The sequence below is a fragment of the Bos indicus genome, chromosome 10 (genome assembly GCF_029378745.1).
Source record: "Bos indicus isolate NIAB-ARS_2022 breed Sahiwal x Tharparkar chromosome 10, NIAB-ARS_B.indTharparkar_mat_pri_1.0, whole genome shotgun sequence".
Taxonomy (NCBI): domain Eukaryota; kingdom Metazoa; phylum Chordata; class Mammalia; order Artiodactyla; family Bovidae; genus Bos; species Bos indicus.
The window spans coordinates 45,870,804-45,894,199 of NC_091769.1; the positions used below are offsets into that span (position 1 = coordinate 45,870,804).

General features: G+C 47.8%; 1 protein-coding gene across 6 annotated transcripts in view; it reads left to right on the plus strand.

The window, feature by feature from the left end:
* Positions 1-23,396, plus strand: part of DAPK2 (death associated protein kinase 2) — a 142,169-nt gene that overhangs the window by 109,795 nt on the left and 8,978 nt on the right. For 2 of the 6 annotated variants that reach the window (XM_070797425.1, XM_070797424.1), the window contains exons 5-10: positions 1,783-1,912; positions 7,494-7,542; positions 8,220-8,246; positions 12,421-12,573; positions 13,615-13,660; positions 15,261-22,855. In XM_070797425.1, the coding sequence (XP_070653526.1) occupies positions 1,783-1,912; positions 7,494-7,542; positions 8,220-8,246; positions 12,421-12,573; positions 13,615-13,660; positions 15,261-15,869 (1,014 nt within the window). In that variant the 3' untranslated portion in view covers positions 15,870-22,855. Of the gene's footprint in view, positions 1-1,782; positions 1,913-7,493; positions 7,543-8,219; positions 8,247-12,420; positions 12,574-13,614; positions 13,661-15,260; positions 22,856-23,396 lie in introns of those variants that run through there. The other 4 variants (XM_070797426.1, XM_070797427.1, XR_011568834.1 and 1 more) reach the window with 3 other exon arrangements.

Here is a 23,396-nt window from a genome sequence, read left to right on the forward strand (position 1 = left end):
AGTCTAACTAATAGCGAGGGCCACCGTCCACCTCTCACCCTCTGTGTTCTGTGTGGTGGTGGAGATGCAAAGACCTGACTCCTCCCTCCAGCTGAGGGTCCAGTAGGGCAGTGAGGACTGTTGGACAAGAGAGAGTGTGACAACTGTCATGGCAGAAAGGTTCCAGTGAGCATGAAGGAGTCCAGGGGGCAGAGAGGGTTCACATCTGCCGGCTGGAGAGAAAGCTCAGTGCCAGTGAGGGAAGATTTCAAGGAAGAGCTGGATTAACTCAGACTTTGAAGCCTGACTGGGATTTCAGTGGACAGAGACTGAGCAGAGGTTTTCCGGGTAGAGCAGAAGTGCAAGGTGGGAAATTCTCTAGTGCTTTGAGAAACAGGGCCATTCAGTTTTCTCAAACATTTCTTTATTTGCTTATCTATTTATTTAAAGCTACTTTATTGAGAGTTATACATCACGTATAATTCACCCATTTGAAGTGTACACTTTACAAAGTTGTATAACTCACACTGCAATCAATTTTGGATGATTTTCATCACCTGAAAGAAACCCTGTACCTATTAGTCATTCCCCATTCCCCAGGCCCTAGGCAACTCCCTGTCTACTCTCTGTCTCTATGGATTTGCCTATTCTGGATATCTTATATTAATGGAGTCGTATAATCTGCGATTTTTGGTGACTGATTTTCACTTAGCAAGATGTTTTCAAGGTTCACCCATGGTATATAGCATGTATCAGTACGCCATTCCTTTTTGTTTTTCTCTGCCTCCATTCCTTTTTATGGCTGAATAGCACTCTACTGTATGGATATACCACACTTCATTTATCTACTCATCAGTGATGGCCATTTGTGTTGTTTCCACTTTGAGACTATTATGAATATGCTGCTGAGAACATCTGTGTACCAGTTTTCGTGGGCATGTATGTTTTCAAGGCTTTTCTTTTCGAATGGGATCCAGGATAGTCCCGGTGAGGAGCAGGAGGAAAGAAGATGAATCAGAGGGACCTGCTCACCCACCAACTGCTCTGAGCAGTTGGGTGGGAGTGCAAAGGGTCAGCTCAGGATCCTGTTCTGGCCTCACTGGGACCTGGGGCTGTGTGAGGCCAGGGCAGGGCTGGCCCCCCTCCAGCAGACACCCCCAGTGTTGTGTCCAATCTGGCAGCTGTTTGCTGGGCTGGAAATAGTCTAGGCAGCTGGTATTTTCCCTGGAAATCAGGTGCTTTTTCCTGTGTCTCACTGAGGGCCAGAATTAGTTAAACACACAGAGAAGTGTGAGCTATACATTAGTCTAGGGGAGGGGAGTGTTGTCAACAGGAAGCTGACCAGCCAGGGGAAAGGGGTGGTCAGGAAGATGCAGGTCAATAAGCCAAGTGTAAATCGGGGTTAAGTTGCAGTGCCCCTCCCCCATCACACATAAAGAGGCCATGGTTTTGTTTACAGGAAATGCTGCAAGTATCTCCCTGGCCCCATTTGACAGATGGGGAGACAAAGGCACTACATGGCAGGGATCTCCCACTCAGAAACAGAAGGATTAAAGCCACAGTCTGGTTCTGCTGTCAGCAGCAGCTTTGGTAAAACCCAGGCCTTGCCCTCAGCGTTGTGGCTGTTCTTGGGTTCACGGGAGAGGACTGAGGACACAAGAGTAAGAAAGGGTTTGTGCTGTTTTGGTCCTAAAAAAGAACACTAAACCCCACCTTAAACCCAAAGCAAAAACATAAAATAGGGCTTTAATTACCATCTTTTCTTTTATCCTCTTTTCTTCTTCTTTTTTTTTTGTTTCCCAGCCAGAAAACATTATGTTGTTGGACAAGAATATTCCCATTCCACACATCAAGCTGATTGACTTTGGCCTGGCTCATGAAATAGAAGACGGAGTTGAATTTAAGAACATTTTTGGGACACCAGAATTTGTTGGTGAGTTTTAGGCCTGTTTTTTCTCCCAGCTGAGAATCTCGGATCAACAGATAGAGAAATCCCAGGAGCGAACCCTGTGTCTGGGGCTGTAGTCTCTGGGCTGAGAGATGATACCTTGCGTGCGTGCGTGTGTGTGTGCCAAGTTGCTTCAGTCATCTCCGACTCTTTGCGACCCTGTGGCCCATCACCTGCCATGCTCCTTTGTCCACAGGAAATGTCTCACTGGCCTCTGGGTGAGGGTTGAGCGCCAGCAGGGCAGTGGGAGGCCAGGTGGGACTGGGGCCATTTGCAGAGTTAAATCTTCCCAGAGCTGGCCCTACTTCCTGCTCTTAGATGAGCTGATTGTGAAGATTTAAAATTACCTCACCCTGTTGCATTCCCCTAAACTCAATCTTTTCTGGAGTAGCTTTTGATTTCCTAAAAAAGAAAAGGGAAATTATCTGCCAGATGCCAGATCCACACACTTGCCTGTCCCATACATCTGGCCTTCATTCATGCACAGGGTGCCCAGGTCCAACAGGGCTCTGGCGGCTCTGTCTTCCCTCCGTGTCTCTCAGCCTTGGCCCAGACCGCAGAAACCCCCTTTTAGGTCTTGTGCCACAGGCCAGGGGGTCATAAAGAAACAGCTTTGCAGAGGAGAAAGGAGTGAGAATTGAGAACCACCATCTCACTGCTCAGGGAGTTGAAATGCTCTTAGAGATGGAAGGAGGGCATGGTTTCCTCAAAATCTAGGGACTGAAACTTCTGACCACAGCCTAATAATAAACAAATAATAATAAACAAAAAGAAAGATGAACCAGATCATCCACCATGATGGAGTTTCAGGCCGTATATACCAACTCTGCAACCACTAGGGAATGAAACTGCAGACGCCCCAGCAGGGGAATCTTGCAATATGCCAGGCACTAGGCCTGGTGTTCTGTATACAGACATTGTCCAATTAATACCCATACAATCTTATGAAGCAGGTTCAAAGTATTTTCTCCATCAAGTGCCTTATTCAAGGTAAAACAACCAGTACATGATAGAGCAGAGATTCAAATACAGATACATCCAACATTAAAGCCTATGCTCTTTTTTTTTTTTTTTGACTGCACTGTGCAACATGTGGAATCTTAGTTCCCTGACCAGGGATTGAACCTGTGCCCCCTGAAGTGGAAGCGCAGAGTCCTATACACTGGACCACTGGGAAAGTCCCAAAGCCTAATCTCTTTCCATTATACCAGGTTATCTCTCGAAGGAGCCTTTAAGGGTGGAATTTAGCTGTGGGAATAAGACATCAAACAATCAAACAAGAGTGCTTGAGGCATATTTTCAGATCGTCTGGTCTAGTTTAACAGACGTGGAATTGCAGAGCTAGGGGATTTTAGTTAAGGTCAACCAGTGGTCATTCTCTATCTACTATATGATAGACATCAGATGCTGGAGACACAGGGACGGTAAGCAGCCACACTCAGAATGACACGCCCAGGGTCACACAGTCAGTTAGTAGTAGAATCATCTTGAAACTAGGGTACAGGTATACAGTCTCAAACTTTGTCCAAGATAGCAGTTACTGCCCACCATTCACATATGTGGTAAAAATGCATGTTTTAAGTTCATACCAAGGGTTGAATAATAATAAATTGTTCAACTAGAAATTCAGGGCAGTAATGGAAGAGTTGTCATGAGAGAGGATGTGGTTAATTGTGAAGTGAGTGATATAGACAGCTCTGAAAGACTGTTACGTGACGTAGCCACTCTCACGAGGTCAGTGGGCTCAGTCCTGGCCTTGAGTGAGAGATGAAGTGCTGGTGTCATGGGTGGAGGAGAATCTAAAGCGGGGTGGGGTGGGGAAGAAGCCAGGGTAGAGGAGGCGCATATCTGAGGCACCCCATAGCGGGGGTGAAGGGCCAGAATGAGTATGTTTATCAGGGACAGTTCACTGTCCTTTCTAGATGGATCAGAGGGTGGCAATGTGAGTAAGACATTGATGGGCGGAGCCAGACAAACTGTGGAGGGATTTTCCCAGTGATATACTGGTAAATGTCTAACAGTCAGGTCTCAGGACAAAACAAAATACAACCCTAATTTACAGCATTTACTAGTTTCAAGCTATCAACCTGTTTCACTGAATTCAGAGCTGGGAAGAGATGCCCACGGTTGACTCTTGTGAGCCAGTATGATACAGCTCCAGTCCAGAACTGGTCTTATTTGCTCCTTACAGATATATAGGGTGGTTTCTGTAAGCCCCTGCCCAAATTATGATGACTTCCTTTTCATCATAGACCCCTGAACAGGTTATAACCACTGTTCCCTATTCCCTCTTTGAAATTTTAACCTGAGACCAGAGTTAAAAACTGTCAGCTTCTGGGAATGTGGTGGAAAACTTCTTCCAAAAGGTCCTCTCACTACAAAGTTGGATTCTTGAGAAAAATGTTTTTAATGTGATTCTGGACTTAGGAAATAAGATAAATCTTTATAGTAACTCCTTCAGCCATCACCTGTCCTACCCTAAAAATTGAGTGAAATGAACTTTGAGCTGGAGCTGTGAGCTGCAAGAATATTCAATAAGAGGATCTCTCCTAGAGGCAAGTGCACATGTCAGCATTTATCAGAAACTAGCAAGACTTAGATGTTCAAGGAAGTAGGATATTAAAATGATCAGATGTTGACTATAAAATAAATGGAATGTATATAGAAATAACAGGTAAACTCATAAGAATGAGCAAGCAAGAACCAGATAGAACTTTAAGAAATAACATACACTCACTGAAATTTTAACCTCAGTGGATGGGCCAAACAGCAGATTATACACAGCTGAGGAGAGAATTAAAGATTTGGAAGACTGAGGTGGAAAAAATTAGCTAGACTATCACACAGTGGCAAAGATATAGAAATGTTAAAGAGAAGATAAGTGAAATAAGGTTAAAATAAGAAGTTTACCATAGGTCTATTTGGATTCCTGGAGGAGGGAATTAAGACAATAGAGCAGTATCTGAATAAAACTGCTGAAAATTTTCAGAACTGATGTAAAAACATGCATCCCCAGATACAGAAAGGACAATGTATTTCAATCAGAAAGAAGTCCATACCTCTAAAGTCCATACATTATACTTAAACTATAGGGCATCAGAGACAAAGAGAAGATCTTAAAAATCATCCAGAGAGAAAAGATAGATTACCTACAAAAACCAAAAATAAACAAAAACCAATACTTGGACTGACAGCATGCTTCTTAAAACAACATTGTCCAATAGAATATGATATTCAAAGAACTGAGGAAAAATAAAAACTCCATAGTTGTGAAGAAATTGTATTTCAAGAATGAAGGTAAGAGATCAAACAAAAAGCAAAATAAAAACAACGACAACAACAAAGATAAAACAATAAACAACCTCCAACAGACCTTTGTTAGTGGAACTTCTAAAAGGTGTACTTGGAGTTCTAAATGCAAGAAGTAACAGGAGCAAAGAAATCAGAGAACATCAGGCAAATATAATTCCTTTCTTTCCTAAATAATGATGATGATGATGAAGATTAAATATGGGGTTGAAAAAAGATAGAAGTAGAAACTGAAGAAAATAATGTTAGATAGGACAGAGTACTTGAAATTAGTGTTCTAAAATTCTTGTATTGTTAGAGGAGGGCCCAAATATTGACTTATGTTAGAATTTGTTTCATGTCCATAGTAAGATCTCAGGGGTAGTCATTACAAAAATAGAAGTTAGAGAAAAAACAGTCAATAAAAAAACTAACAAGAAGCAATTTTTTAAAAAGACGAGAAAGAAAAACGCAGATGAAAGTGGAAAAACAAAAGTACCTGGAGGACAGAAATGAGTATGTGTTTATATCAGGCAGATGAGCACTGAAAAGTGTTATGCTTCTCAAACTCTCTATGAGGAACAACCTGGGGGGAAATAGTATATCCTGGACAGCTTCTTCAATAAGATACAATACACATAAATTCCTAGAAAAGTGATCATGGTGTGTGTCATGGCAATGTCAAATTGCTATGTGTGTGTGTGTTAAGTTGCTCAGTCGTGTCCGACTCCTTGAGACCCCATGAACTGTAGCCCTCCAAGCTCCTCTGGCCATGGGATTCTCAGGCAAGAATACTGGAGTGGGTTGCCACGCTCTCCTCCAGGGGATCTTCCCAACCCAGGAATCGAACCTGGGTTTCCCACACTGCAGGCGGTTCTTTACCAGCTGAGCCTCTAAATACATACTCTCAACTTCTGTACATATCTTGTCAGCACCAGTGACAGTCTGCAGATTATTTGCCTGCAGACTGTACTTTGAATAACACTGTCCTAATGAAAGCCTTTCTTGTGTGTCTCAGGAGAGCTGAGAGAAGAGCTCATAGCAGTGATTTTTCAATAAAAGTTAATAATACAAAAAAATAATAAAAATAAGTAGAGACCTTCCAAATGATCACCAAAGAAATGACTGGAAGATAGTCTGTATTCACAAAGTGGACTATTATATAGCAGTGAATATGAAAGACCATGGGTGAACATTCAGTGAATGCTAGAAGCATCAGTTGAGTGGGGGGAAAAGGTCTATTGACGGTAGATGAGATTCAGTATGGCATCATTTTTTGGAAGCTAACAAGAAAGCAAAGCCAGGAGAGTGGTTCCCTGCATCTGGGAGGGTGGGAGGGTGGGTTCATCCTATAGATGCAGAGGTTTTGATATTCTAGATAAACAAACTTAGCCTTCCCCTCTCTCCACCTTCTCCCATTCGTGATTAAACAGGCTCAATCCTCCCTTTTCTAGTTATTGCCCCCTCTTTCTTTTCTATTTCATCACCAAGCTTTTTTAAAGAGTCATCTGCACCCTTATCTTGCAGCCCACACTCAGCACTCTCTGGTCACTGCAGTGGGTGTGAAATTCAACACTTGCTTTCCAGCCCATCCAGGGTACAGGCTTGATCTCCAGGCAGCATTTGGTCCTCTTCTCTCCTGGGTAGAGTCTTCTTTCCTAGACTCTGCACCTTCTCGTGGTCCTGGCAGCATTCACATGGCTCCTATTTCTACCTGTGTGATGACGCCTGTGTGATGACCTGGGTGATGGCTCTGACCCACCTCACTCCCACCCCAGGTACCCAGCCTGTTCCTGGCATCTTCTTTTGGATGCCCCTCGGACATCACTGGCTCCTCACCTCAGTGGCCACCAGAATGTCCTCCTGCCCCTGCTCAGGTGGGAGGTACCCTCTTTAGACACCCGCAGAGGAATGTGGATTCTCTCTCTGCCTCCTTTTCTCCCCCATCACCTTCCAGTGCTGGCTGACTGGTTTCCAGCTGAGAGTTCAAAAGCAGTCTTTGTCATGGACCCCACTGTCCGTCCTACACCTGCCTCTCCCCACTCTCCTCTTCCTTTTCCAGGGCTCCCCTTGTGCTTTCTGTCTTCCTCACTATCAGAATAACAGGCAACTTCCTCCCTCAAAATCCCTAGACCCAGGCTATCTCCATCCGCCTCTCTAATTTTCCTTAGGGAGGGTTCGGGATGGAGACCTTCGGCATCTAATTCCCTAAAATTCCTTAAGATCATCTCTTCTCCTTTTCATACTCCTGCTGACTCTTCGACATGGCTTCTTTCAGCTCCAGAAATTGTGAACTATGAGCCCCTGGGCCTGGAGGCGGACATGTGGTAAGTGGGACAGCCCCCCAGGTGGCCCCAGATCCTGGCTCTGGCTGACATCCCCCGGATGAAAACCTCTTCCTCCACACTCACCTTTAAGAGCCTCTGGCTGCTCCTGGGGTGCTGGCATGTGGCAGTTAGCACATGGCCAAGGCAGAGAACAAGGGGCTGGAAGCCAGAGGTACAGGCTCACCCTGAGACTGCCACAGCTGTCATAAACATACTAGTGACAATAATTCGTTCTGTTGGTCAACCATGTGATCCCTGGGGGCCTCATGTATTCTGGCTACCGTGCTGGGCTGGGTACCGCAGTGATTGACTGCACAGATGGGGCTCGTTTCATGTGAACTGTGCTATACAGTTGGCTGGGTACCTTGATCACTTGGTTTTCTAAAATCCTCCCAGTGGTCCTGTAAGATAGTTATTATTATCCTCATTTTATGAGGAGAAAGAGGCTCAGAGGTGGTCATCACAGCTGTTAGTGGGTCCTCGGGCTCAACATCCAGACCTGATTGACTCTGAGCGAGTCCCTGGCTGCTGCTGAAGTGTGGGGTGGGGAGGGGTGTGGGGCTTGAGGCAGCGTGTGGGGGCTGCAGTGAAGGGGCCCTCAGAGCCAAGCGGGGAGTCGCTTGCTGGTCTGGGAGGAGAGCCAGGCGGCCCTGACTTGACTGTTCTTTGTTTTGCAGGAGCATCGGTGTCATCACCTACATCCTGTGAGTATGACTGATCCTGGGGCTCTGACCCAGCTCAGATCCAGGGGGAGCAGGAGGAATGAGAGAGGGGCAGGCAGGCAGACAGACAGTCTGACATTTCCTGAGCACCCACCGTGACCAGATGAGTTAGATCCACACAGCCAACCTGAGGCTCAGTGCTCTCAGCTCGATTTCATACGTTTGAGCCTGGGCTTGGTGTTGGGCAGGAAGCCGGGAGAGCAGTCTGCAGCCCTCCATTCTACACTGCTTGTGTTTGCATCCCTCCTGTGGCCAGGATCCACCACGCGGTCTCACCCGGACCCAGGTTTCCAGTGAGAATGTCAGTTTTCGCTCAGAAACCTGGGACAGCCCTCAAGTCACCATGCCCTTCCTGATCCTGCCTCGTCTTTCTCTGCCTTTCCTCTCCCTTCCCCAGAACCCCTTTTCCTTTCACATGCTGTCTCTTCTGTTTTCCCCAGAGTCTCTCTTTCTTGACTCTGAAATATTAAGTACTTAAGCAGAGATTTCCTGCATTGTGTAGCGAAACTGTCACTTTCCATCTGTGGCCTTGGGCAGAAAAACAACTTCTGGGCTTGTTTTTCTCATCAGAAAAATAGGAATCATAAACTTCCTGCCACGGGTATGTTGAGGATTAAATAAGCTGATGTGCAAACTTCCTAGCACTGCTCAGACACAGACATTGCTGATTAGTTGGTGTTCATTACATCGTACTTTCCAACTGTTTCCGCTCGCAATACTCCTGGAAAAATGCTGTTTTTATGGAACTCTGGGTAAGAGGCAGCCCACAACCAGAGGGCATGAAGGATGGGGAGGGCAACACTCAGCTCTCTCAACACCCCTGTAATCCCTCCCTCTGACTCCTCCTTGGACTGGGAGTTCTGCGTGATGTGGTGGATGCCACCCCCCCTGCCCCGCCCCTGCCCCCTGAGTTGCAACAGAGGGTGTCAACCCAGGCAGCACATCAGACCTTTTTTTTCTTTTTCTTCATATCAGACCTGTTAATATCTGCTATGGCCCAGGGCCCACTCCAGATCTATGAAATCAGAATCACTAGGAGTAAGATCTGGGCATTGGTATTTTTTAAAAGCCATAGAGGAATTTGATGCAGAGAGAATTTGATGCATTGCTGCATAATTCCAGATTAGAGCCAGGATATTCAGACATGGGCTCTTAACACCTTGATATCTTCAGAACTGTGGCTTTCATATTGAAATAGTAAGGAATTCCAGCATCTCCAGGGCACACAATCTTCCTGTAGCTCACTGAATTCCATACAGTTTATTGACCGCCTGATCCTCAGTGAACACAGTGCCAGGCACTCAGGGTACTAAATGGACAGTCTGTCCTGCTTGCCTGAAACTTCTTTTGTGGGAGGGAGACACCAGACTGCTAACTCTCACCCGGTGGGACCAAGGTTGTGCTTTAGGTATGAATATGGCTTTGTGAGACAAAGTGGAGAGCCACTGGTTTGCTGGGACTGCAGAAAGTTTAATGGGAGAGAGGGAGCGAGAGAGGCAGATAAGAGAGATTGATTTGAACTGGGCTGGAAGGAATGTGATGAATTTTCCTGGTGGAAAGGAAAGGAAGTGCCATTCTGGGTGAGGAAGGGGACAGCAAGTGTGGTAAATGCAGTGAAAATACAGAACGTGTGGTGGGGACCAAATTTTGATGCCTTCCTGAGAAGTTCAGATGTGATTCTATAGAACACAGGAGGGAGGGTAGGGCCCAAGGACTTCTGGGACAATGGCATATTTTGAATATTAGGCAGGGGACAGTAGATTCAGGAGTCATTGTTTGAATGGCACTTTTTTTTTTTAATGTAAAAAATGTAAAAGAATGAAACTAGAACACTTTCTAACACCTTACACAAAAATAAACTCAAAATGGATTAAAGATCTAAACGTAAGACTAGAAGCTATAAAACTCCTAGAGGAGAACATAGGCAAAACACTCTCTGACATACATCACAGAAGGATCCTCTATGACCCACCTCCCAGAATATTGGAAATAAAAGCAAAAATAAACAAATGGGACCTAATTAAACTTAAAAGCTTCTGCACAACAAAGGAAACTATAAGCAAGGTCAAAAGACAGCCTTCAGAATGGGAGAAAATAATAGCAAATGAAGCAACTGACAAAGAGTTAATCTCAAAAATATACAGGCAACTCCTGCAGCTCAATTCCAGAAAAATAAACGACCCAATCAAAAAATGGGCCAAAGAACTAAACAGATATTTCTCCAAAGAAGACATACAGATGGCTAACAAACACATGAAAAGATGCTCAACATCACTCATTATCAGAGAAATGCAAATCAAAACCACAGTGAGGTATCATTTCACGCCAGTCAGAATGGCTGCTATCCAAAAGTCTACAAGCAATAAATGCTGGAGAGGGTGTAGAGAAAAGGGAACTCTCTTACACTGTTGGTGGGAATGCAAACTAGTACAGCCACTATGGAGAACAGTGTGGAGATTCCTTAAAAAACTGGAAATAGAACTGCCACGCTATGCTATGCTATGCTAAGTCACTTCCGTCGTGTCCGACTCTGTGCAACCCCACAGATGGCAGCCCACCAGGCTCCGCCATCCCTGGGATTCTCCAGTCAAGAATACTGGAGTGGGTTGCCATTTCCTTCTCCAATGCATGAAAGTGAAAAGTGAAAGTGAAGTCGCTCAGTTGTGTCAGACTTTTATCGACCCCATGGACTGCAGCCTACCAGGCTCCTCTGTCCATGGGATTTTCCAGGCAAGAGTACTGGAGTGGGGTGCCATTGCCTTCTCCATAAGACCCTGCAACCCCACTGCTGGACATACACACCGAGGAAACCAGAATTGAAAGAGACACGTGTACCCCAATGTTCATCGCAGCACTGTTTATTATAGCTAGGACATGGAAGCAACCTAGATGTCCATCAGCAGACGAATGGATAAGAAAGCTGTGGTACATATACACAATGGAATATTACTCAGCCATTAAAAAGAATACATTTGAATCAGTTCTAATGAGGTGGATGAAACTGGAGCCTATTATACAGAGTGAAGTAAGCCAGAAAGAAAAACACCAATACAGTATACTAGCGCATATATATGGAATTTAGAAAGATGGTAACAATAACCCTGTATGTGAGACAGCAGAAGAGACACAGATGTATAGAACAGTCTTTTGGACTCTGTGGAAGAAGGCGAGGATGGGATGATTTGGGAGAATGGCATTGAAACATATATATTATCATATGTGAAACGGATCGCCAGTCCAGGTTCGATGCATGATACAGGGTGCTCAGGGCTGGTGCACTGGGATGACCCAGAGGGACGGTATGGGGAGGGAGGGGGGTTCAGGATGGGGAACACATGTGCACCCGTGGCAGATTCATGTCGAAGTATGGTAAAACCAATACAATATTGTAAAGTAATTAGCCTCCAATTAAAATAAATAAATTTATATTAAAAAAATATTTATTTGTTTGGCTGCACCAGGTCTTGGTTGTGGCACACAGGGTTTTCCATCTGTTGTGGGATCTTTAGCAGCAGCATGGGAACTCTTAGTTACAGCATGTGGGATCTGGTTCCCTCACCAGGGATTGAACCCAGGCCCCTTTCATTGGGAGCACAGAATCTTAGCCGCTGGACCACCAGGGAAGTCCCCGAATGACACCTTCTTGACAAACCCTGCGGGGAACCTCATACGGCCCTCTAGCCCCTAATGGCTCATCTACAGCCACACTTGTCAGGCTTTGCTCAGGATGCTTGTTAGCCTAGAAGACCTTCCATCTCCTTCTCTGACTGCTGACAACCTCTTCAGGACAAAACTGATGCAAATGTCAGCTCTTCCATGAGGCCAGCACTGGGCCTCCCCTCTGTCCTGTGTTCCTCCAGCCCTTTGTCTGTTCTTTATTTTATTCTGTGTTCTTCTGGAAATTTATGAAGAGCCAGGTCTCTCTTTCTCTCCCCTCCTCTTTCAAGTCCCTTGAAGACACAGTTCTCTCTTTCAGGTCCTTAGTAGGGACTCCATTAAGTGTATTGAATTGGACTCGTTTGAAAACCCGTTGACTGCCCCCCGCAAAGGATTGTGGGGAGCCTCCCATCCCCGTGCAGAATCCAGGTCCCTGAGTCCATCACCCCTACTTCCGTCTCCTTTCCTACAGTCACATATTCCCTCTCTGTGTGCCCAGCCTTAGTGGAGCATCCCCTTTCCTGGGAGACACGAAGCAGGAAACGCTGGCAAATATCACAGCAGTGAGTTACGACTTTGACGAGGAATTCTTCAGCCAGACCAGCGAGCTGGCCAAGGACTTCATTCGGAAGCTTCTGGTTAAAGAGACCCGGTAAGAGGACAAAGAAGAGAAGGGCACTGGCCTCGCAGGTCCTGACTCTCTCCTGCCACTTCTCTCACAGGCATGCCAGCCGTGCCTGCTTTGCCACAGGCTGTCATCAACCATTGCAGTGTAATCTGGGCAGGTGCTGAGGAGTGTGAACTGGCCAGGACTTGGCTTTCATCTTGTTTACTCAAGTCTTTCTCTTTTCTTTTCCTCCTGAAATGCAAATAACCGTGTGTGTGTGTGTGTGTGTGTGTGTGTGTGTGTACACGTAAGTCAGCCTGGATTTTTTTTAGAGCTCTTTATTTTTTGCAGTTTGTCTCAAAGGTACCTGGAAGTAGAATTCTTTAAAGGAAAGGGGCAGGGTTTTCAAGACGATTCAGGATGGGAGTGGGGAGGGTGTCCAGCCCAGAGGGGTCAGAACAGCGGGAACATAGGAGACCTGCTAATCCCACCCCTTCCTCAGGGCTCAGGGTAAGCCTCATGCATGTGTGATCAAAGGAGATGGGCAGGGAGTTGGAGGGTGCTGGCTGCCCAGAGGATGGATGAGCTGAGGCGGGGTAAGTCCTCACATTCTGGAAGGCCATGTCCTCTTGATCCCATAGACTTCAGAGAGACATAGAGTGGGGTCCTCTAAAGTGCAGTGCCTGGTTTCGCTGTTGAAGGGCAATGGTAGGAGGGATTGCCCCACCTGGGTACAGAGCAGGGAAGGGCCGAGAAGAGATCTGGAAGGCAAACAGAAAACCAGAGACCAAAGTTTTCACAACAGAGAGCATTTAGGACTCTCCAATAGTGTGGGGTTGGGCCCTGCAACCCTGGGACCAAAAATGAGGGTTTATATAATGTCATTCTATTGAGAGGTCTGCCTGGACTGCTTTCTCTAGTATGCAGGAGTTGTAGCCAGTCCCCCATCCACCTCTGCATTCCTTATGATTCTAGTTTGATGGCAGTGGTTGAAGGATGCCAAAAAGCAGGTCTGAGAAGAGTGAGAATGGAGACTGCTGCTCTCAGCTTCTCATGGATCATCACTGTTTTCTGATCTTCATTTAGGAAGCGGCTCACGATCCAAGAGGCTCTCAGACACCCCTGGATCATGGTAAGCGCATGGTGACGAGTTTCAGCAAGCAGGTTCCTGCTCTGTCGCCAGGGATGCCTGGGCCAGATGCCGGAGCCCTGTGACAAGGCCTTTGCTTGAAACACTGACCCCTAAGCACAGATGAAAGCTAGTTGGGGGTCTCCAAGGGTCTGGGCTTGTTCAAATAGGTCTGCAAGTTTAAGTTTCTATGTCATATGTTCAGGTGACTTATGAAAAGAAACTTTCACAAACCTCAGTTGAAATCTTTGCTCTTTGGGCCATCTTAAAAACTGTTCTTTGTCTCAAGACACGTGTGCGTGCTAAGTTGCTTCAATTGTGTCCAACTCTTTGCAACCTCATGGACTGTAGCCTGCCAGGCTTCTCTGCCCATGGGATTCTCCAGGCATGAAAACTGGAGTGGGTTGCCATGCCCTCCTCCAGGGGATTTCCTGACCCAGAGATAGAACCTGTGTCTGTTACATCTCCTGCATTGGCAGAGGGGTTCTGTACCACTAGCGCCACCTGGGAAGCCCCTGTCAGAAGACACGTCACAGTTATTCTCAAAAAAGAAAACAGGACTCCTTGGCTATAGAGAGAGATCAGTGACAGTTGAAAACCTCAGATTTGTTACCAGGGCTCCTTGTTTCTGACTTTCAAAGCTCTGAGTTAAGGATGACTCAAACCGGGTCAGTGGTTTCCTTAGGCACCTGGCAACCTCAGAGAATGGGCCGCCCAGCTGGAGGCCTGCTGGGGGAGAGGCAGCCACCCCTCAGGGCAGTTCTGTTCTCTCTGGGGAAGGTGGGGGCACAAAGGTGACTTCCTGCCTAACCCAGTTTGTAACTGGGCTTCTGGCTGCTGGGTGTTCAGAGAGCCTGGCAGTCTGGTCTCAGTGAAGTGCATGCGATAAGCACTTTGGTAGGATGGGAATCAGGGGAGTGGGACTCTGACCCTTATTCTGCTGATGGATGAGATGTGCCCCTCCAGGAATGTCAGCAGACCTCCCTTTCACTAGAATTGTTAAGTGGGAGAGCTGGTGAGGGTGATCTGAGGGTTGCAGATGAGAACGGGCAGAGGTTCACAGGAGATGGGAGAGCAGAGAGGGCCGGAGTACCCTGGAGAAGGCCGGGTTCATTGACTCAGTGAAGGATGGGGAAGGCTGAGTTTGAGTGCAGAACTCTAGGTTTGAGTGCAGAGCTGGGAAGTCTGGTGGGCTGCCTCCTTGCTCAGCATGCTGAGTGTTGTTGAGGCCCACGGAGCCCACAGGCCCTGATGGAGAGAAGCCCCAGTTTCCCCCATCAGCCATGGCCTTGTGCGCTTCCTCTCTGGAGTGGATGCTTGCAGAATCCTGGCTGTAGCCTGCTTGTTTGTGCGAGCACCCTTAAATGCTATGCATGCAGAGACCCTCTCTAATGACCGTGAACCACCCTGCCCGGAAATGCGTGTGCAGGCAGCACCCTGTCCTCCTCGACTTTTCTGATGGTCTGTGGGGGTGCTTATCCCACCCTGGTCCTCCCATGGCCTGGCGCATGCGGTGAATGCAGAGGCGGCTGGAGTGCCTTCCGCCTGCACCTTGGAGCAGACATCAAATTAACTCTGGCCCTTCTGTCTAAACACCCACCAGTCCAAAGGAGAGATCAGAGCCCCAGAACAGCACAAGGCAGAGCCCAACCAGCTGAAGACCAAGCGTCTGAGAGAGTACACCCTCAAATGCCACTCAAGCATGCCCCCCAACAACACCTACGTCAACTTCGAGCGCTTTGCCCGTGTGGTTGAAGATGTGGCTCGGGTGGAGCAGGGCTGCCGGGCCCTGACAGGGGCCCATGACACCATCCAGGATGACGTGGAGACCCTGATCTCCATCTACAATGAGAAGGAGGCTTGGTACCGGGAGGAGAGCGAGAGAGCCCGGCACGACCTGTCTCAGCTCAGGTACGAGTTCCGCAAGGTGAAGTCCTCGAAGAAGCTCCTTCGAGAGGACATCCGGGCCACAGGGTCCCGCCTTGGGGGCGCAGCCAGGAAGCTGGACCACCTGCAGACGCAGTTTGAGACCCTGAGGCGGGAGCTCTCAGCAGACCTCCAGTGGCTCCAGGAACTGGTGGGCGGCTTCCAGCTGGAGAGTGGGAGCGTGGACAGCCCAGGTTCCATGTTCTGCCGGGACGCCAGTGAGTCCTTTGGGGAGCTGCTCAACAGATCATGCGGCGAGGAAGTGTTGGCCGGCTTGAAGCTCTGAGCACCAGCATCGGGTCACTAATGCATCCTGGATGGTTTGCTGAAGACTGCTCCCAACTGCCCTGCCAGGCATCAACTCAAATTCTCCTGCAGGGGTGTGTGTCTGTAGCATAGCCTTCCACCTCCTCCCAGAATCCAGAAGCATGGAGGGACTAGCTAGTTATCCATTCTGTGCCTCCTCTCACCTGCCTGGTTTGTTGGGTGACTGGCCAGGCAACCAGGCTGTTAAAACAATTGCTGTTGAATACCCCTCAGCATTCCCTTCTCCAGAGGGAGACAGCTGGTCCTGGGGAGACACTCCGGGAGACACTCAGTAACTGATTTTTGATAATGGACTTGATCACATCTCACTTCCTGCTTTATGGACTGCAGGTCTTGGGTACCATTTGAGTTAACTAGGGCTAATAGTCAGCTTGGTGTTTTCCCGCTGCTGATGGCAGAATTTTAAATTCACAGAGAAAAGATTACTTTTCATTTACATTGACATTTAACTCACCATGCATTTATGTTTGTGATCCTTAAAAGAACTCTGTGAGACAGGAAGGTAGGTGGTATTACTGTTGTTGTTACTGTTATTTCCATGTAACTGATGAGGAAACTGACCTCCGGGGGAAATGACTTACAGCAGGGTTATTCATAGCTACTTCATACAGATGAAACATGAACCCAGGATGCCTGAGTCTAAGATGAGGTATTTAGGAACAGATAGCTTTTGATGTAAAAATGCACTTTAATATTAAAGTTCAGATCCCAGAAGTAAAATAAGCAACTTCATGTACTTTGCCAGGTAATGTGGAAGCCTCATATCCTCTAAGTGATTGTCCTAAAAAGTGTGTCCCAGAAGGCAGGCAGTTTATTGTTCCCATCCAGCCCTTCCCTGTCTGAAGATCAGCCTGAGGATTAGGAGGGAAGGGGCAGCATCTTGCCCTTCTCCACCTTCCCTCCTGTGGCTCAGGGCTCCAACCTTCTGTTGGGAATGAGAACCCTTTTCTCATGTCCCTAAGGTCTGAAGAGGGTGGACATTAAGACTGGGAAGCATGAGACCCAGTGGTCCCTTCCTGACCACAGGCTGTGTGCGCCCCTCCCTAAAGCCTGGATCATCTCGTCTCCCTTTTCCCATGGGAGAAGACAGCCAGCCAGCTCACAGAGGCAGAGTGTGGAGAGTGGGCCCAGCGCTGTGCTAGAAGCTTGGGGGTGACAGAACAGATCGTATCATTCCAAGGTGCCTTCTTGTCAGAGAGGAAGGGTAGGTGTTATTCTGAATTTGGTGCTGAGGAAACAGAGAGGGTGTGATTTGCCCAAGGGCACAGTAGAGGCGAAAGTGGACGCCTTCTGATGGGGTCTTCTGCTTCCTTCCCCTAGCTGCCCCAGGCGCCAGGGGTTCACTCTGCTGTGGGGCAGGTTTACCCAGACACACCCATCTATCTACTTACAAAGAATTGTTCAGCACCTGTCAACTGCTGGGCACTTGTCCTGTCCCCAGGAATACAATGTTGAGTGAAAACAGGTGTGTTTCCTGCATTCATGGAGTTTGCAGTAAAGGACTCCATGTTGATCTAGAACATTCTGCACAGGTAGAACTGCAGCTGGGACATATGCTATGAGAAGATTGCAGCACTGCAGGAGCCTGCAGTGGGGGGGTGACCTAGTCAGAAAGGGTGTCCCTGAGGTGGTGACTCTAGAGCTGAGATCAGCGAAGCAAACCAGGGAGAAGGTAGTTTTCCCCACAAAACTGTCATGCCAGGGCTCTGTGCTGGGAGGGGGCCTGAGAGCTGAAATTGCTCAGGCAGAAAGAAAGCTGGAGAGGAAAGGAATATGATGTAGATGTGGCTGGAAAGAAGGCAGGGCCAGTAGGGCTTTGCCATACTGAAGAGCTCTGTCTCCATCCCCAGGGTCATGGGACTGAAATGGGTGCCTAGCAGTCAGCAGCCCGATGTCATGGCAGGGGTGGGGCTGCCCAGGGAACAGCACAGATGGGGCATGGTTTAGAATGATCCCATGAAACCATGTCTTTAAAATCCTACCTCCCTTTCTATTACATGCTGGATCACTTCAAATATTATATATAATATTTGTAACAAACAGTTTTCATCAAGTAGAAGAAACCATATTTTCACCAAATGTAAGACGCATCATTATTTTATGACCCCAAAATAAATTTAAAAAGAAGCCCAAGATGGGAAGTCTAAGAGAAAACACCAAATACAAAGCTGGGACACCCTCACTGAGAGGGGAGGTGAGAAATAAAGCCACCAGGTAGGAGGGGAAGGCAAGGGAATGTGTGCATTTCAGGCTTGACACTGGGTCGCTCAGTCGCTCAGTCACATCCGACTCTTTGCAACCCCATGGACTATAGCTCACCAGGCTCCTCTGTCCATGGAATTCACCAGGCAAGAATACTGGAGTGGGTAACCATTCCTTTCTCTAAAGGATCTTCCCGACCCAGGGACCAAACCCAGGTCTCCCGCATTGCAGGTGGATTCTGGGTAGTCCTGACGCTGGGTAGAAGGGTGGAAAAATCCTCCCCTGAGAACAGGAGCCCCAAGCTGGTGGTACTCAGACAGAATTCCTTTCTGCATTTACACAGTTTCCTTTCTGCGTTTACACAATTAGTGGAATCCAAAAGAACCTCAAGCAAGAAATCTAATGTTAAACAGTCTGAGGCTGGGTGGCCCCAATGGCTGGCAGAAGCAGTGTGGTCATCTCCTGGAGCACCTGCCTTCACTTCAGACCCACAGTAAAGATACGATGCCATTGTTTGAGAGAGAAGTCCTGATTTCAGAGATCCAAAAATGTGCATCTTGGAATCAATGAAAGATGGCAAAGCCCTGTTTTCTATGCCCTGTCTGGGAGAATTGATACAAACAGCCCATCTACAATCTCTCCAAGAACTTTTCTGACCTGTCACAGGACAGAATATAATCATTTGGCATAAGACACCTCAAAAATTAATGGTCACTTTGGCCAGGGCAACCAAGTCAAGGGCTTTCCTGGTGGCTCAGGCGGTAAAGAATCCGCCTGCAATGCAGGAGACCTGGGTTCGATCCCTGGGTTGGGAAGATTCCCTGGAGAAGGGAATAGCTACCTACTCTAATATTCTTGCCTGGAGAATCCCATGGACAGAGGGGTCTGGTGGGCTGCTGTCCATGGGGGCACAAAGAGCCAGACATGACTGAATGACTAACTCTTTAACTTGGCCGAGTCAACAGGTTTCCTAAGGCAAGGAAGCCCCTGATTGAGCAACTCAGGGCAAACTTTCTTGTGAGGGTCGAAATAAAATGCAATAAAGGAGTAAGCTGTGGATGATGATTTGAATTAGGGAGACTGGGAAAAGAGCAGGAGAAGTGATTATTTTAGAATCCTGCTGCTGCTGCTGCTAAGTCAATTCAGTTGTGTCCAACTCTGTGTGACCCCATAGACGGCAGCCCACCAGGCTTCCCCATCCCTGGGATTCTCCAGGCAAGAACACTGGAGTGGGTTGCCATTTCCTTCTCCAGTGCATGAAAGTGAAAAGTGAAAGTGAAGTCGCTCAGTCGTGTCTGACTCCTAGTGACCCCACAGACTGCAGCCCACCAGGCTCCTCCATCCATGGGATTTTCCAGGCAAGAGTACTAGAGTGGGGTGCCATAACCTTCTCTGTGCTGGAGGTTCTCAGGGGTGAGCCATCTGACAGCCTCCTTTTACAGCATTTTACAGGACAGGGTTTGTCTGGAGTCTCCCAGCCAGTCAGCCCCGGAGCTGACTGGAGTCAGAATCATAAGTGGATTTCTTCACTGTAGTGCCGTCGTCCTCTCCATGTTCATGTCCAGTCGTGGGTAATAGCTTGTCATTTAGATGTTTTATGAACAGACTCTTTTAAGAGTTTCCAAAGACAAAGTGAAGTGAACTGAAAACTGCACTCCAAATCTTTCAGGGAAGTCAGAGGGGACCATGACCTTCCCCTGCCCCCTGACTAGTCCAATGCCCATCACCCTTTGGCAGCAGAACCTGATGCCAAGGGGAGTCCAAGGAGGCTGGCGGAATGCCCAGCCAGAGGACCCGCTTGACTCCCCTCCACATGCCCACAGCTGGCATTTTAGCAGTGACATCAAAAACAGGGCAGAGCAGGGCCGATGAGGCAGGATCGGGTGTTTCATTGGCATCTAGACAGACAAAGGCCTGGTGGGGGTTGCCGCTCTGTGGGCCAGCCCGTGTGCCATCACAGAGGATCTTTCAATTCATCAGGCTGTGAATGAGAGGTCAGCTTCTGTGCTCTCTGCTGATGCCATCGCAGAGAGGGCAGGGTGAGCCTGTAACATCTTCCTGAACAGCGGTTCCCAAGAGGCTGGAGAGTTGGCACCTGGGGAAGGCAGCAGCCTGTCCTGCTCTGGGGCAGACGCATGAGGCACACAGTCACCCAGCTTTGTGCTGGGGAGGGTGGAGACGGTGTGATGGTGAGCCGTGCTTCTGCAGAATCGGGATGATGGTAGCGAAGGGCGGGAGCTGAGTCATAATGGTGGGAGAAGCCAGAGTCTCCTCCGTGAACTTCTGTCCCCACACCACCCACCCACCTCTCCAGGTGATCATGAAGGTGGTGGCTCCCCACATCGCTCCTTCAGGCAGCACGGTGGTCCCATGCCAGGGAGAGCTGGCAGTGTGCTCAGCTATCACGCCTGCTCTCGGCCTCTGTACCCGTCTGTGGAACTGAATGGCCTTTTCTCCTTTGTCTGTGAACACTCTTGGCCTGTGGAGAAGATTTTTTGCCCTGGAGAGGAGACCCAGCAGTGGGCATATTTGAGGAGTGGAAGCAGCCAGTTCTATGAATAAACACTGATTGTGCCCTGGCTCTGGAGGGAGGTGACAGATAAGGACAAGACAACCCTTGAATAAAAGATTCAGTGTCTGGCACAGGTAGGGCCCCAACCAACTGCGAGTGAGAAAGGCCATGGTGAGTGATAAAGCAGCGGTACTTAGTATTCCAGAAAACAGGAGGGAGATGAACTCTGAGGAAAGGTAAGGAGATGGCAGGGGTTTCTCAGGTGGCACTCATGGTAAAGGACCCGCCTGCCAATGCAGGAGACATAAGAGATCAAGGTTCAATCCCCGGGTCAGGAAGATCCCCTGGAAGAGGGCATGGGAACCCATTCCAGTATTCTTGCCTGCAGAATCCCATGAACAGAGGAGCCCCGTGGGTGGGCTACAGTCCATAGGGTCACAAAAGTATTGGATATGAATAAAGCGCTTAACATTCTCGAAAGGAGGTGGCAGAGGGCATAAACATTCTCAGGGCTGGGGGGTGTCTTCCGCCAACACTCCCCTCCCTCTATAACCTTGGGAAGGTGCCAGGCAGAACTTGGAGGGATGGGATGAGTTCGGATTGTGGTCTGGAACCTAGAGCTATTAAATGGAAATTAAAGGAGATTACAGAGATTCAAAAGAGGGAGAGTTTGTGTTTTTAGCTTTTCATTATGGGAGATTTTCAAAACTTGCATGAAAGTGTTAGGAATGGCTGAGTGAATTCCATTTATTTATTACCCAGCTTCAAAGTATTTTAAAGCAAACTTCAGACTCACTTAACTGATAAATTTTCCAGCAGGAATCTCTTATAAAGCGTTTTTTTGTTTTTTTTTTTTACCATGACCACTGCACCATGATGGCACCTGACAAAATCAAGAATAATTACTTATCACCATCTGTATGCACAGCCGGACTTACATGCCCCCCTCTCTTCTCGAAGGTCTCCTGCTATACTCAGTATGTTCAAATCAGGATCCAGACACAGTCCACACATGGCAGTTGGATATAATGTCTCTCAAGTCTCTTGTCTTCAGTACTAGAGGGAGAGCTTTTGAAGCTTTTCTTGGGAATTAAAAGTTGCTCAGAAAACTGAATGTCCCGGAGAGAAGATGAAAAGGAAGAGTGTATGCATGCTGAGACCTGACTCAGAGAAGGTCGGGTCAGGCAAAGAAAAGGGCATTCTACCTCTTTCCATTGGCATGCTCAGTAGCGGGACAACCTGCTGGCACACAGCCTCACTGAAGCTCCCCCTACTCAGCCATAGCGAGGCAGACTCAGGCCTCCTTTCCTGGGTAAACAGAGAGGTAAGGCCAGCAGGGCTCCAGCCAGCAAAACAATCAGCAAAAGGGAGAGGTGGAGATGCCACCTACAGAGGAAGGAGCAAGGCCCAGAGTGACAGTCCTGGGCGAACCAAGAAAGTGGGTGCTCAGCTGTCCTTGGCTTTCAGTGGAGGATGGGGCTGGAGGAGTGACTCAGATGGAGGTTTGAAAAGTTGCAATCTGTTTGCGGTTTCTAGAGGAGGCTGGAAAACCAGGATTCTGGTCTTTATGCCTGGACGGATGGCTGCTGCGTCGTCTCCATGCTCTGTGGATGTTGGTGCTGGCCTAGCTCTCCACAACAGACACTTTTTTAAACTGGAGGATAATTGCTTTACAATGTTGTGTTGACTTCACTGTACAGCAATGTGAATCAGCCATAAGTATACATATATCCCCTCCCTCTATAGCCTCCCTCCCACCCTACCCCTATTCCCACTCCTCTAGGTCATCATAGAGCACCAGGTTGAGCTCCCTGTGTTATACAGTAGCTTCCCATTCACTGTCTGTATTACACATGGTAATAATTACGGTTGGAGGAAGTTGGTCGTATGTGCTTAGTCGTGTCTGACTCTTTGTGACCCCATGGACACAAAGGGGTCCCGCCAGGCATACCAGAGTGGATTGCCATTTCCTACTCCAGGTAATGTGTATATTTCAAATTATATTATCTCAGTTTATTTCACCCTGTTCTTGCCCCCACCATCCATGTCCACAAGACCGTTTTCTACATTTGCGTCTCTGTTACTGCCCTGCAAATAGGTTTATCAGTACCATTTATGCATTAACATAAAATATTTGTTTTTCTCTTTCTGACTTACTTCACTCTGTAAAACAGCTCCCTGAAGGACTTTTTCAGAGACGTTTGTGTCCGCATAAACAAAACCTGACTTTAGCCACAAAGTTCTGTCTTCTTTTCTCCCTTCTCAGAATTTTTCTGTGACACTTAACATACTCCTAGGAGCCTGGTCAAAACTGCCCACATTGGTGTCACTGCAGGACCACAAGGCTGAAGGCTTTGTTTGCAGAAAGGAGGGCCAGGAGCAGGTGGAACAAACTCCATCTCCCCTCACACCCTCAGTTTAATCCAGTGTTGGTGTCACATTCCTTCTGGAACTTACGTCACTGCAGAATTTACATCTCTCTGACTTCAAGACCTAGAAACAGTGTCAGCGTTTGGTGAGCCCCTTAGAAACTGACAAGGCCCATTGATTGGGAAAGGCCAGCCTGACAGGTTTATATACTCTTCCTTGGAATTCATGCTGTTTTGTGTAGAACACAGACAGGGTCCTTGAAGTGACTACATCACCTCCCAGGAGCAGCCTGTGGGAATGGTCCCACGTGATACTGCAGTTGGGCATCTCTGCTTAGTGGCTCATACTGCCAGACCAGTTGGAAGGTGGGATTCTCACTAACGGGATTCTCCTGGCCTGCAT